Consider the following 15,489-nt stretch of genomic DNA (forward strand, 5'->3'; position numbering starts at 1 on the left):
TTGAAGGGGCCCTACAACGAGGATTCCGTGTCCAGTTATCTTTGACAGGGTCTAGAATGATTCTAGCATAGATGATATGGAAGGAGAATCAGGAGACAGGTTTATGACTGATGACGGAACTTGTCTACAGAAGGCTTTCTTATGGGTACTGGGAATAGTATAGCTGGTGAGATGTTTGTCCTGCTTGGTTCTGACCAAACTATTCTTTAAGTTATCATTTCAAGGGACATTTTCGCTTTAGGAGGTGCCAGCCATTAACTCGCTGTTTAAATCGTCGTTTAATACAGTATAATACAATTCGTATTCTCGTACTTGATCGAGCCCCACTATGTAAGATCCTAGCCATAAGGCGCAAAAAAACAAAGAGAGTCGTCAGTCATCAATTCGTATCCCAAGCTTGTGCTTCCGTTTTCACCTATCTGTCCTTCCGACTCCTTAAGCACGGAGCCTCGCCGTCTAGAAGTGTTCCTTCCAGAACTTGAATTTCTGCAACGGTAAAGGACACAGGACGAGTAGCTGGTGCTGCTGTTCCCCAGCTGTACTTGAACCTTCTTCAGGCTACTACGGGTGGTTCTTCACCTATTAATATCCTGCGCGGAATCGAGAAAGTGCATCTTCAGCCTGGAGAGTCGAAGAGGGTCACTTTTCCCTTGACTAGGAGGTACCTTAGCAATTGGGATGTGGCGAAGCAGCAGTGGGCCATGGCAAGAGGAAAGATTCAGGCTCACGTGGGGTAAGCTATAGCATGTCGGTAGAATAAATTAGGTATCATCACTTGCATTCGTGGGAGACCAGGAAGTTCGCTATTCAGAAACGATGTACAACATATACAAGGACCCGTGGATGTCCCTTTTGAGCGAAAGGGCCGATTTGGTGCAGAAATGGTTACCCACCAGGGATAAGATCGACCAGCACTGGGTGTTTCTGTTCGGTCATTGGGTGCAAAGTGGAGGTAGGCAAACGCATCATTTTGCGGCCCAATTACTCGTCGCCAGGGTTACCCCGCATTAGATTGTCCTCGCCAGAGCTGAAAATGGGCGATAGAACCGACGACGGTTGGCGGGACTTAAAATACTCAAGCACAAGACTGCTGTGGGTCTCTGAAAGTTTTTCGTGCAATAATAAGCGGCTGATAGAAGAAGGGAATGAATGCCTTATTCTGTTCAGAGTCTTCCGACACTGTTTGATAGCCTACTCTGATGAAGTGGCTATGGAGAAGCCAGCATCAATACATTTATCCCAATCAGCTTTAATATGAATATGCGGCTACTGGGATACGCAAGACGAGCTCTTTCTTCTATTGGCGGAATGTTTGGCCGATTTCCATCAGTTGTAGGTACATCCAGTATCGAGTTGGAATTTTCTATGGGGAGAGTGAGCACGATTTGGCCATTCTGAGTGCAAGTCAGCCGTACAGTAGACCACACTAAGAATCCACGAATAGGAACACGTCACATATAGACAAGGATATACGCGCTGGGCTATCGTTCGTAGTGCTAGCTAAAAGAAGCAAAAATGGCAGGGCGTCCGTACTTAATTTCACAGCGATTGCTCTTTCCTCTCCAAGTGCATCCTCATTCTTTCTCGCCTCTATCATCTGCATTTCCTAATATTGCCCTAAAATGGGTCAACCCAAGTGGCGCGCCTGTCTCAAATCACGATTCAGGAGAAGAAAAAGAAGCAAACACAAAGGTTTGCTTGGAAACGACACTTCCCAACCATCAGCATCAACTCCCGTCAAGAAATCAAACCAGTCCTTTGGCGAAGCAGGAAAGGAAGTGGAGAGCTCACAATCTGATCGCCATAGCTCCAAAGATGAACCCGGTGAAATCGAGTCCAAGGGACAGAGCGATCCTATCTTTACCCTTATTGATGAACAGGAAATACCAGATGTAGAAGACATTTGGGAAGAGGCCTACGGTCGCATACGCAGCAAGGGCTTGGAGAGACTTGTGATGGAATATGAGAAATTGGTCCGCTCAAAACTCCCGTCGGCTACAACGGACTCTGACGCTGGCGACGTCGACAACAATCACATGCCTCTAACACGTCAAATTGCCGCTCTAGACGGGGAAAGTCGCCAGAAATTGATGATGGAATTGGTCAAGGAAAGCAGCGATAACGCAGCAGATATCAAAGCATTTGACACCTTCTCCAAAGTGTTCAACTCGACCAAAGACGGAATCTCGAGCGTGCTTACTGTTTACCCACCTGCCTCTATTGCCTGGACGGGGGTATGTTTAGTATTAACTCCGGTAGGTCAATCTAGATCATGACATCGCTTCAAAGATGAGGACTGATAGAACGAAGCTTGTCAAATACAGTGATCAGATCAATGCGAATCATAATGGCCTCCTCTACATCATTGCGAAACTTCCATGGTATGCCCACTTGGTTGAGCTTCTGAAATCCGAAATCTGGCAGTCTCCCCAGCAGTTCCGGCAGTTCAAGATCCCTCTCAGAGAGGCAATCATAGAGCTATACAGGCTCATTATTGAATTTCAACTCTTGACTCTGCGAGAATGCCATCACAAGTTCAGAACTCTCTCCAAGACTTTTGTGGGGCTGGGCTCATCCTGGGAGGATAGACTGAAGGATATCCAGGAAGCTGAAAGCGAGGTGCAAAAGTACATGAAGATCGATTTTCGCACACAAGTATTGGACGTACTCAAAAGCATCAGATCTACCTCAGTACAAATGCAGGATGGCTTGGCATCAGAACTCAACAGACAATTTGCAGTCAGGCAACAGTCGAAGCTTATCGCGAAGTTTAGGCTCGACCAAGCCCATCTCAATATCGATGCGTATCATGCCTACTACGAGGCTATCAGTCATCCTTTGCCTGGGACAACCGAAGGTTTCCGTGGCCATAGAATCTATCAAGAATGGGAATCCGGATCGACTCATTCTCTGCTTGTGGTGGCCAACCCCGGTACTGGAAAATCGGTGCTGGCCAAATCTCTCCACGAAACGTTATCAAAGCCAGGTGGACCTGCAGTTTGTTCATTCTTCTTCAAAGATCGCGGTGGTCAGCAAAATAACATGAATATTGCTCTTTGTCACATTATGTATCAATTATTTCAGAATCGTCCGGACTGGATTGTCCATGTGGCAGAAGATATTCTCAACAAAGACCCGGGCGACATACGATCGAATTTCCGTCTTCTATGGGGGCTTCTTCATAAAGTGCTCCTGAAGGCTGAACCGAATAGTATCGTTATCCTTCTTGATGCCTTAGATGAGTGTGAGCCTGGTTCAAGGGAGAAATTGTTTCAGCACTTGCATGGTTTCAATATCCCCGCTATGAAGCTCTTCTGCACTGCCCGTCCACTAAGTGACATTATTGACGACTTCGGCCCTGTGATGAATGCTATTTTGGACCTCGATCAGGATAAGCAATGTCAGGAGTTTCTTTCGAGGGATATCCAGTCTGTTGGGAGTCAACGTCTGGAGAAGTTCATCCAGAAACGGAAGATCGGAGATGAGTCCGTTTGTCTTCAACTTCGAGAAAGGCTCAGAAAACGCATTGAAGGGGATCAAACGTATCTATTCGTCAACTTGCTTTTTGATGTTCTGGATAAGAAGAAGCTGGGCATGACAAGCTCGGTGAGGGCTTGGATCAAAGATTTCGAGAATATCCCAGAATCGGTTTATGCTGCCTACACTGAGCTACTGAACGCGATAGATGAAGAAGATCGTGACGCAGTGAGAGCTATGCTTGCGATTGTCCTGGCCGCGCAGAGGCCTTTAACTGTCGAGGAAATGGAAATAGCCTTAAAGGTTGGTATGGATGACGAGGCTTTTGAGAGTGGAGATGAGTTCAACCCACTTTTATTCAAAGCAGACATTTTGGAGCGATGTCACTTCTTACTGGTGACATATAATGACCGTATCTACTTCATTCATCAAACCGTTAAGGACTATCTTCTACCAGAACAGGAGGGCCAAGAGAGCCCGAAGCAGGATAAAAGACCCGCCTGGCTACAATCGATCAGCACTGTGTCCTGCCATGAGACGATACTCAACAGTTGCATGCGTTATATCTCCGCCCCATTTAATCAGCGACCGGAGATAAAGTCTGTTGGGGATTTCTTCCACCTTCCTCTCTATGACCAGCTCGAGCATCAACAATGGTATTGGGACACATTTCCGCTTGGGGAATATGCGTTTTGTCAGTGGCTTTTTCATCTGCACGAAATGAATACCAAAGAGGAAAGAAATCCTGAAACCCTTATCGAAGTGTTCCAAAGGCTTCAAGAAAAATATTATGGCCTATCCTTTGATGTCGCATTGTCCATGCTCTGTTGCTCTGGCTTTCCGTCTGAGGCAGAGGCGAGGCTTTTCCGGAGCATGGTGCAGTTAGGAAGTAGGGACATGACAGACGCTCTCAACAACATGTGCCAAGGCCTAGTCTTGAGATTCATTAAATTCGGTTCACATGCCGACCTTACTTGCGCAACAGAAATTGCCTCTGACGTGATCGAGCAGACGCCAGAAACAGACCCTAGGCTTGGTAGGATGCTTGTTAACCTAAGCCGGGCACTCGGCTTCTATCACTACAGTGAGCCTTTCGAAAGTGAGCTCTGGGATACTTGGTCGGAAGTTGTCGAAAGAGCGATGCAGGTGACACCATGCGGTAGCATTGACCGAGCTAGGGCATTGCATGAGCGCGCTGGCTTTGCTAACCTTGACGACACCAATCAGGCAGTTGAAGATACCGAGAACGCCCTGGCTCACACCCCCGATCTGAGCCAGGCAGACAAACAGCTATTCTGTCATTCTTTGGCAATCTGGTTTGGGTACCGATTCGAAAGGGCGAAGCAGCCCCAAGAAGATGATTTACGCAGGGCTGTGGAATGTGCACAGGAGGCCATACATGGCATGTCAAAGAAGAATCCAAGATATTCCAATGCCCTTCACACATTGTCTTACTGGTTGATGACAGCTGCTTTGAAGTATCCCGACGAGCCAGGCTATTTACATCAGGCAATTGAGGTGGCTCAAGAGGCAAAGGAACTCCGACTACCAACAGAATACCGGGGTAATATATGTCTCCGTGAGCTATCTAAATGTTTACTCGTTCGCTATGAGCGTGAATCCAAGTTAAAAGATCTCGAAGATGCTCGTGAGCTCATAGAGGAGGGCTTGCGAACAACTCCAGAGTCAACGACCTTGTATCGCGATTTCACTCGTCTCAGATGGTCACTGGAGGATCTTGAAGAGGAGCAAGAGAAATGGAATGTATAGATATAGAGAGTGGCACCACAAATCTCACTTTGTGAATATTGTATCAGCCTTCAAATTCGGAGCAGCTGTTACGAAGGTGAATGGGGTCTTTAATTGTTTTCTCCCCTTCGGTTCTTCTTCCTCCTCCCCCAGTACATACTACATATTAAATTGCTAATGATGAGTGCAAACGCTTCTACCATGTATATAATCACAGCCCACGACCAACTAGGTCAATAGAAAGGTATGATCCCTTCGGGTAGTAGTGCGTTTAGATCTTTCATAGCTCTACAGAAGTAATAATCATAATGATCTTCTTGTTTCTAGGTAAATAGCAATACCCACCGACTAGTCAACCATTTCCAGGTCTAGAATACTACCATTGGTATGGAGTAGCACTAGGTGGAAAGTTGCCGTAGCTCCCTATAGACTACATTATCTACCATCGTACACGCATAAGAGATATCGTCCATTGAAAAGAACATTGAACTGAAGAATTGTCTTCGGACCCACTCACTAAGACAATAAAGGTGCTGTCACTTCTCAGTTTACCGTTACGCCAATGCTCAGTTCATCTCCCTTGATAATGGCTTCCCCACCTCCAGAACAGTAAACCCATTTTGCTTCATCTTGTATGCGTCGAATGACCCAGGAGGCCCCAGGAACAACTTTGGTTCCCGCATCCGAGCAACAATTCCCTTCCAATCCACACTGGTGCCTAGAAACTCATCCCAGTCGGTATGCAACACAATAATGCTGCAACCCTCACATGCCGCCTCTGCGCGCTCTACCACAGCGGTATTCACATGAGCGGCACCACACTGTAACATCAATGCCTTTTCAATGCGTTGTCTTGGAACATGCGGATCAAAGATATTGACTCGTATTCCACTGCCGAGCAAGTCTCGAACGAGATTGGTCGCGGTAGTATTTCGGATGTCTGTAGTGTTTTTCTTGAAAGAGAAACCAAGGACGGCTGCCTTCGTCTCCATCCCTGTCACATCAGGGGGCAGAAATGACATTATTCGTTGCGTGATGCGTGCGGATAGAGAGTCATTGATTTGGATCACACCCCGCCAGTACTCAGCCACATCGTACAATCCGAGCTCACGAGCTAGATAGATCAAGCAGCAAACATCTTTACGCAAACAAGAGCCACCAAATCCAAATCCTGCTCGCAGACACAACGGTCCAATCCGTGGATCCAGTCCAGCAATCCGAGAGATCTCGGTGACACTTGCGCCAGTCGCCTCGCAGACAGCACTCAGGGAGTTTATGCTGCTGATGCGCTGGGCAATAAGGGCATTGGAGGCAATCTTGGCTAGTTCGGATGACCATGTGTTGGTCGTGACAATCCGTTCCTTGGGCACCCATGGAGTATACAAGCGTGTCAGAGTCTTCACTGCTTCAGGAGTAGTGCCATCCGCTGCTGGTTCATAGCCAATGACCACCCGATTAGGGTTCAATAGATCTTGCATAGCGGTGCCTTGAGCTAGAAACTCTGGACTCGATACTATGTCAAATGAAGCCGTTGGGGGAGCGGTTTCTTTTAACTATGGATTAATTAGTCATTTATATCCTTAATCGCTACTCTAATACTTTCAAGGAGAGAAGTACACACCGTGCTTTTTATCCATCGACAAATGCCGCTAGGTGCAGTACTTTTCTGGACTATGACTTTGTGCCCCTTTGATAGCTGCGCAATTGAATTGATGGCAGACTCTAAATTCTTCAAGTCAAGCCCTCTAATCTCATCGCTATCAGGAAACTAGTCATTTAGAACCTCTAACATGTTCCAAAATCTTATATGGTGGAACTTACAGTAACTTCTGACGGGGTGTCAACGCAGATAAAAATAATATGAGCGTCGAGAATGTGCTTGCAAATATCAGCAGAGAAGAAGATGTTAGCAAGCCTTCTTGTCCGCCGGCCTTGATGATTGTGCAGCGAATCACAGTGTGCTTTGTCATTGGCTTCGCCGTCCTCAAATATTATATCTTCGAGGCCAGGCTCAAATATGGGGATGTGGTCTGAATTCCAGACCGCAATTAGTGAGGCATCCCTGTCGACCACATTGAATTGCACAGAGGGGTTTTTAGAAGCCAAAGCTATTGCTGTCAATGCACCTGAAGCAAGAGAAATATGAGCAATTAGTATATATGGTCATCCATGGAGGTAGTAACTGCTGGTCCCGACTTACCCACCTAGCCCGCGCCAATCATACACACCTTCTGACAGTTGCCCTGTAGCCATTGTCTCGGCATATCTCCAAGACAGTTGGAACCCATTACTGTCTTTTGTCAGGCGCTCCAACGTTTGTTTATAGTACGTGTTCTCTTGTTCAATGATCTGAGATTATTGAGATGTTGACACAAGCAAAAGCACATCCATATGATCGTATGTAGATTTTGAAAATACAGCGGCCGCTCGATGAGGATAAGGATAACAGAAAGCGAGGTAGGTATACACGGCTGTAAAGAAACATCAAGGGATGGGGGCGAGAGGCCCTGCATCCCTATATTCTGTAGTATCTCAACGTGGCCATCGGTGGTTACTACGAATGCTTGCCTGCAGTTGAAACATCATATGCACTGTATGTCTTTCCAGAAATGTCTACAATAACCGATAAGCATGAGAAGTTGCTCAATGACAGCTTCCTCCAGTCACCGGTAACTTTAATCTGCAACAGATAGGAGTATAATGGTGAGCCCTTTCTAGAAAAGTCTTTGCTGTGTGGCGTCCTATACGCGATACCCAGATCCTTATGTTTATTGAACATCCACATCTCGGCTGCAGAGATTAGAGGCTGCTGTGATAGACTGCCTTCCCTCCCCCACCTCCCTTTTTATGAGCCTTCCACGCTACCTTTCTTTGTATAGGGCGTAAGAAGAGCAGGCGATCGTCGAACTGAACCCATTTTGACCTGTAATCTGTAAGCTACTATATCTGAGACCCTTCATAGACAATTCTTTGGCAATGAACATTAGCTAATTTGATACCTCCCTTGTTGACTCACCGCTACTCTGTCAATGCATCGGCAGTCCTGATTAAGGCATGCATGAGATCACAGATCACAGAAAGAAGTGATTGGTCTTGTTCCTGGGAGTTGAGCTATCGTGTAGCATACTTGAGTTTAGGCTAACGCAAGGACCTGTCTCCTTGCATTGTCTACATGCTTAGCTTGTAGTCGCAGCGGATGACTTTTGTGTATCAGCTCGCGCGACGCGCTTTCCCCGGAGGTTAAGCTCCACTGGTGTTTAATCATCCATCACTTTCTAATTCCATTGATTTCCTTTGGTATTATTATATGAAGTCTATTAGTCCATCGAAGTATTCTATGCTGGTCCTCAGGCTGCATCAACTTACTCTGTAATTGTTTTAGTATCTAATGCCGGGGTGAAACAGAGCTATTTCGAATATAGAAAGGAGATGGCAGCTGTTCTTAAATTTGATATCCTACTATTTCCTACTACTTTTATGTCAGAATTGGTATGGGATACTATGATATAGGCATAAAGCAGTATTTGCTATGGGGGTTTTTGAAGGGTTAATCCTCCAACGTGCCCGCCTGGTGTTGGAATGAGCATAATTGTCGATAACACTTTCAACTTTCCTGGCAGCGCATGTATTATTGTTTCGCATCAATCAACGTCCCGGGAGCCCCAATGATTCTATAACATATCAATACTGGCGCTAGTCAATCCTTAGGCTGAAACTTACTGCATGAAGTGTTATCGTTGTATAGAAAGTAACAAAATAGTGCTGGAAGAAATCCTTCACGATCTGGGCCCCTAAATGCCTGAGATACCATCTGTGAGCAATTCCGTATGCAATATGTTCAAGAAATACTGGTATGTAGAACCCGAGCAAAAACGTTATTCTTGATGGATTAGCGATGTCCAATCAGCAGCATCAGGGCCAGATTCTTTACCTTGGGCGGAAAAGCCTTTCAATTAGAAGCCATGGGTCAGAGAAACTATACACCAGAAATGAGAGACGCCATATTTGAATTATCATGGCGACAACGGTTTGAGCTGTAAGTAATGATAGCCATGGGTATCTGGTAGCTTTGTCATTATTGAACTTATGAACGTAAGACGGCATGGGATAACTGACTCTTTCCACATGCGTTTCGAGAAAATCCGCTTCGCACTCGAGATCTTCCCATTTCTTGCCCATCGTAGGGTCTGTTTGATATGCCGGCTGTCGCAGAGGGCCTCGCTATAGATCGTAGCTCCTGTCTGGATACGACCTTCCCAACCGTGATTCAACAGCCAGCGGGTAGCGAATTGGTCATCGCCGCAATGCATGCGATATCTCCCAAGCCAGTGCTCGTTTGTAAAAGCAGATAGATACTCTGGGTCTTTTAAGATACGGGCTCGATAAGCTGCAGTCCGCCCAGTAAGAACTGTTTGACTACCATCAAGCCAGCTGGAGGCTGCAATGTCGATATTGCGCATGCTCATGCGTCGAGACTCAAGAGCTTCCCACACCGTGATCGTTTCTGGATCTCGAGCGTCCAAGCCGTGTGCTGCTATCAGCGTTGTGACGCCACCAACTTTGGGCTCCAATTCCAAGACGCCGAGCACTTGTCGTAAAAGGTCCTTACTCCAGTTAAACATCATCGTCCGCTAGCACAATGATCTCTCCTGTGGCTACTTGAATACCGCGAGCGAGCTGGTTTCTTTTATTGGGTAACGGAATGTCGAGAACCTGAATTTTGCGCATTTGCTCCGTCAGAATGAATTGCTGGAGAACTTCTTTCAATTCTCCGATTAAAGCTGCTGTTGTGACAATGATAATCTCCCTGGGGTGGTTGTCCAGCATTGCGTGGAGCCGAGGTATGAGATCTACGGGTGCGCCAATGGTGGGTATTATCACGCTGACACAATCCGATCGCATCTGAGGGTTCTCTGGTACGGCGATTGGTTTCATTCGCATGTATCCATAAAGACGTGGGATCCGTCTGACAAGATGCCAGCCCCTTGCCTGGTTAGCAGCAACAGCAATAGGGTGCGGTATATTCAGCGTACAGCATGAGCCAAAACAACGGAGTCAGCTCCATCATAGGGGAAATCGAAAAGAAAAGCAGTGCTTGATCCGTAGTGAGTAGCTTATCCTCTTCAATTCATTCCGGGGGCTGGAAAGTTCGGCCGGTCTATATCAGTAACTCATCCATTCATCCCTTCGCTCTCGCGCTGAAACAGCTGCCGGTCAGATTGATGCTTGGGGGTGGCGGTGAGATATACGTCTGTTTTCTGCAGTCGCTTCCCTGCAGTGAGGCCAGAATCCATTCACTGAGTCCTATAAATCATACTTTATAACGTTCTACTTTGATTGTAGGTGAACTAGTTGGGGGTGTTCCCAGGCCGATTCCTTGCCGTCCGCCGGCGACATGTATTATGTACCTCGGACACTTCTGTGCCACTGATCTGCGTCCTTTCAGACACATCAAGGGCGAGTGCAGACCGCCCTTCTTTCATATACCGCACGTTCCTCCTAGCTTGACCGTCCCGCAAGTAATCTCGGTTTCGTCATAGAAATATCCCATCGGCTGGCGTTCGAAGTTTGTGCTGAGCTAGGGAACTGCCTGCCGACGGCTGTACAAGCTAGGCCGGTCAGTGTTTTGTGGATGACGCAGCCTCTTCACAACAACCGTCCCAGAAGGCGGTCGAATATTCCCATAGAAGCCACGAATGTCCGACTTAGTATTGCTCATTTATAAAGCATCAATTTCTCCGTACAAAAGGTTCATCTTCCAGTGTGCAATGTTCAATATGTAGCTTACGTACTTGTACGGCTGAACGGACGGGAAGCCTTACGTCCCGTGACCCTATGGTCATTGCTTTAGCATTCACACGCTGCAGTAAAACAAGTGGATGGACACACATGAGACGTATAGTACACGATACTGCATATCAAAGAATAGATACATCTAGTTACATGCAACAGCCAAACGAAGTTAAAGAGAGTCGTCAGTCATTAATTCGTATCGTGAGCTTGGTACTTTCAATTACACCTTCAACATCTTTTCGACTCCCTAAACACGGAGTCCCGGCGACGAGGACTCGCCCTTTAGAAGTGTTCCTTCCAGAATTTGAACCGGATATCCCTCGTTGAGGTGGACATGGCCGCCTCTCGAATTTGCCTGGCCGCAGCATTGGGACCACAGAAGTAGACTCCAATTTCCGTAGTTGAATTTCCATGGACACCTGATAGATAGGTTTGGTCTTGTAGACCATCACGCATAGCAGTGAAAAGGCGTTTGAAGTCTGGACGGCCAAAGTTCGTCCTACTTCGCAGCTCTGTAAGTGGATCGACAGCCTGACCGACTGAATTGAGAAAGATATTAGCGGCTGTATCATCATCTAGTCGTTGTGTGAGGTAGGTGTGAATGCGCAAAAACTCGGCCTTCCCACTGAACTCTGCTTCGGCCGCCGACTGCGATTCAAGGGAGGAGAGCAAGGCTTGGAACCATTCGAAAGACGAGGTGTCCCTACAGACCCAAATGAACTCGACGCGACGGAGACGGCCGGCTAATTTAGGGTCGGACCGTAGGTGCCAAATATTCTTGAGGATAGATGCCCATGGTGTGACACCTATTCCCGTCCCGATGAGGACGGCCACCTCATTGTCGAAGACATCGTCGGCTGGAGCTCCGTATGGTCCATCAACCCGCAGTCTAGGCATCTTTTGTCCGTTATGCAGGGCGACTTCATACATTCCCAGCGGGTCGAGTCCTTCCATATCTCTGGCCTGCGCTGGTCCGCATCCTAGTGCGTCACCCAATGCACGAGTGAAATCACCGACTTGGCGAACGTGAATGCTAATGTATGGATCGAATGGGCAGGACGTAATTGTGAAGGGATGCCATTGGTTGCTGGATACATCAGGACACTGGATGAAGAGCCATTGGCCAGCCTTATACTTCATACTATCCTTGCGAAACTGAATCTCCATAGCATCTGGGTATCGATGTTAGGATACAAAAGCTCATATCGGCCGGTGTCGAACCTACCATACGGATGACGAACCACCTTTAGAATAACAGTATGGCGTCGTGCTCGGATCTCACGGTACAGCCTTTCAAGCATGTACAATCCTCCGGCCACTAGTTCCCATCTCCAGCCTTCGTAGCCTAAGCAGTGGTTCCAGAATCTAGAACCAGCGAAAGGCGAGATAGGCTCTGTTGTGTCTCGCACGAAGCAGCCGGTTGCATGTGTATATAAGGCTAAAAGGAACGGTACGAAAAGATGGTGCGTATACCAGAACGTCTCAAAGGACTGTTGCCGAATGCGCTGATGGGACGTGGTGTACATCAGCATCATGCAAAGGAGCATGACATGTCCGGTAATTCCGCCAGCTTCTGTATAGTGAATTTGCACGGCTTTAACAGGCCGGATATGATCTTTTTCGACGTTGTAAAAGCTACTTTTGTTAGAACGGTAGCCTCGTTGTCGTATGGATTGGCTTACTTCACATAATGGGCCGCCGCATGGACTATGGTGAAAAGCAGAAGGGCATAAGCTACCTGACGATGAAACCATACTGTTTCATCTAGTGGTAGCCATCGTACCCTAGGTCTTATGGTTTTGACAAGGTTTCGGCACATGGGCAGTAGTAGGAGGGTGGCATCGCATGTCAACACCAGTCCAGCGCCTCGTGATATCCAAACGGAATACTGCAGAGTATTGAGCGTAGCCAGCCTCTGGTCCGAAGCCTGGACGTACCTAAAGATTCTCAGTACATATACAGGCGGTCATCTGAGATCTTCAGACTTACCATCCCACCGCAAAGATGACAAAATGCAGCGCCCAGAAGATGGAGTAGAACCAAACCTTTGACGCAGTAACGTATGAGCCCCAAGCATGTTCCATCATGATATCCGGGCAGTATAAGCATGTAGTGACTTTTTTAGCCGGACTTTATCATTGACCAGCAATGACTCTTTCCAAAGGAGTGGATGTTTTGGGTGCGCTTTTTTCCGGGTGTCTTTCGAAGGCGCCCGTACCATAAGTGAAAGGAGTGATTTGGCGGACACTACTCTAGGAATCCATAAATAGAATCCTCCCTCGAAAGCTGGCGCTTCGCTCCAAGCATGCAGTAAGTTAAGCCTGCGCAGAGCGACAGCCTGTGTCCCCAGTAGATAAGGCGCTTTGGACGCTGAAAGGAGCGGTAGGCCACCTGAAGTCCAAGGGACTCACAGAGATTACAGGCTTCCCCTTAGCTTATCGAAAATAATGGCTCATGAATATGATTTCTCAGGTGCTAGAGTCAATGGCCAAAGGTTCAGGATGCGGTAAAAGCCGACGATCGCAGAAGGCCGGGACCAATCGAGGAACAAGGATCAGGTCCGATTATATCATTCTTATTTTAAACGGGCCTAGGTCCTGAAGGGTAGTTCCTGAGTAGGCTGGTGTGGGGTTGATGTCAGTTGAGAATCCTGTGTCAAGCGTCTGGTACCCGGAGATACGGTTTTGGTTGCAGAAAGGAGGGGAAGAACTGATGAGGGACACGAGGATCAGGATTTCTGCTTCTATATTTACCCCAACCCCTGCGCTGTGCGGACTTATGGCGCCGCTAGGATAGCCTGCAGGGAGCGGATCGCCCGGTTGGACACCACTATCCCCCAACTTACCGTTTACAGGGCTCAAGCGAGAATGGGATGGAGAAAAGACCGTCAGGCATTAACCATCGCCTGATGCGCCAGCTTTTTGGTGAAGAGAGCTCGAGTCTGACCGTCCTCCGTTAACTGGATAGATGATCCTTCCACTCGTATCTCAAGGCCACCACCTGGTGTGCGTCTCAATCACACAACCTATTGAGTTTTCCTTTGCGGTGGACTCGTAAATTGTCGCGCTCGATTGGCGCACTTAGTAGTGACATGATAGGATATAGCGAGTCAAGTCGCTCAAAGTCCGTCTTTCTCAATCTACTGCCAACTCCTCATCTCCCGGCATCCGCCACTAACCTTACCATGTGGCACCGGGATTGTGAGTTGCTATCAATGGCCCGTAAATCCATAGTCGACTCTTCTGTCTTTCTCCAGCTGCTCCGTTGATTCGTTCTGTGAAGTGTGGAGTCTCGGCCAATTCCAGCCTATGAGAAGCGTTATGCAGGCGCGCATCCCGTCACACGCGGTCAAAGCGGCCATCGACATGGGGAGCGCACCTCTGTGGCAGTCTGGACAGACAGGAGAATGACTCGACTTGCAGATTAAGGTCCGGTTGCTACCAAATATAGCTCTCACATTTTGAGCCGAGACTTTCATGATCCAGGTACTAGTCTAAAGCAGAATCATCTCCGGAATTTGAATGGAAGACCCTGGCATTTCCTGAGGGCGAGTCCTTGGCGTGGGTTGAGCAGGGAAGTCAGGCGATATTGCTGGGGCATAAGTTTAAGTTCTTGGCCCTGCACGGTTGAGATTCCCATCACATCTAGTGACGACCAGATTGGCACTCGGACCGTGTGGGTAGGAACAGTGCTAACAGTGCTATAATTATCTTGAGTGATAGTGGCCTGCGAAAAGACGGTGAGTTGTCTAGTAGCAGCCTTCCTTCCAGTATACGTCTCCCTGTGATCAAGACATCCTTCGTTTATCTTGGGTTTTTATTTGCGCAGTACCTCTTCTAGTAGGCGTATTCTTGAAATCGAAATAGTCGACGTGCCAGCGGGTATTTATGGCTGTGTAGCGGTTCCCTGTCGCATCAGTAGGCGCCCGTTGGAGATCACAACAAGGACGGGGGAAAAAGAAGAGACCAACTACCTGGGCACCAATTTCCCCGCTTCTCAAAGTCTTCACAAGATAGCCCGCCATCAAAAGAGCGCCATGGCTGGTCGGGTCAATCAGAGAGGACGGAACGTGGAACTGACAGAGATGCATCGGCCGCTAAAGTGTGTTGCCGCAAATCTCCTGCATCCTCCGCTCCACCGTCACGCCCCGTCAGGTCGCTAGTGCATCACACCCCGTTTGGCTGGTCAGCTTTTGGTTCTGAATGGCTGGCATCGTGTGCTACGAAGCGCCCAAATGGGGCTTCCAGCATCCAAGCTCCCAGGATCATTCGCACTGTCACGCTACACCGAGCGCCCACATCCAATCATGAGTTGTTCTCGTGAAGAAGTCAAGGGGGTCAGGATCGCTTCCAGCAGGGCATTGTAGCTGATTGGACTTGAAAATAGAGCGGTTGATAAAACGCATCCACGTATCACAGGCGTTGAGAGGGGGAAGCGCGGAGGACGGCGACTCCGTTGCGTCGGCCTATC

The 15,489-nt window shown here is 47.8% G+C and overlaps 4 protein-coding genes across 4 annotated transcripts; 1 reads left to right on the forward strand and 3 right to left on the reverse strand.

Annotated features, from left to right (window-relative positions):
* Positions 1 to 1,622: 1,622 nt before the first annotated feature.
* On the forward strand, positions 1,623 to 5,247 carry An08g09970 (uncharacterized protein; the record flags this gene model as incomplete). Its single annotated transcript, XM_059749342.1, has 2 exons — positions 1,623 to 2,234; positions 2,332 to 5,247. 2 exons carry the CDS (start codon positions 1,623 to 1,625, stop codon positions 5,245 to 5,247), a joined length of 3,528 nt encoding a protein of 1,175 aa, XP_059604150.1.
* Positions 5,248 to 5,792: 545 nt separating this feature from the next.
* On the reverse strand, positions 5,793 to 7,479 carry An08g09980 (uncharacterized protein; the record flags this gene model as incomplete). The annotated part of the gene is made up of 4 exons (XM_059749343.1): positions 5,793 to 6,748; positions 6,868 to 6,983; positions 7,061 to 7,334; positions 7,455 to 7,479. The coding sequence occupies 4 exons, from the start codon at positions 7,477 to 7,479 to the stop codon at positions 5,793 to 5,795; spliced, it is 1,371 nt and encodes a 456-aa protein (XP_059604151.1).
* An 880-nt stretch (positions 7,480 to 8,359) lies between these two features.
* On the reverse strand, positions 8,360 to 9,848 carry An08g09990 (uncharacterized protein; the record flags this gene model as incomplete). The annotated part of the gene is made up of 5 exons (XM_059749344.1): positions 8,360 to 8,471; positions 8,593 to 8,633; positions 8,947 to 9,037; positions 9,158 to 9,286; positions 9,343 to 9,848. The coding sequence occupies 5 exons, from the start codon at positions 9,846 to 9,848 to the stop codon at positions 8,360 to 8,362; spliced, it is 879 nt and encodes a 292-aa protein (XP_059604152.1).
* Positions 9,849 to 11,301: 1,453 nt separating this feature from the next.
* An08g10000 (uncharacterized protein) lies at positions 11,302 to 13,103 on the reverse strand (the record flags this gene model as incomplete). Its single annotated transcript, XM_059749345.1, is given in 3 exon segments — positions 11,302 to 12,191; positions 12,245 to 12,956; positions 13,009 to 13,103. Coding segments are annotated over 3 exon segments (1,697 nt in total), but the record flags the coding sequence as incomplete, so codon positions are not given.
* Between the last annotated feature and the right edge of the window lie 2,386 nt (positions 13,104 to 15,489).

The sequence above is a fragment of the Aspergillus niger genome, assembly GCF_000002855.4.
Source record: "Aspergillus niger supercontig An08".
Classification (NCBI taxonomy): domain Eukaryota; kingdom Fungi; phylum Ascomycota; class Eurotiomycetes; order Eurotiales; family Aspergillaceae; genus Aspergillus; species Aspergillus niger.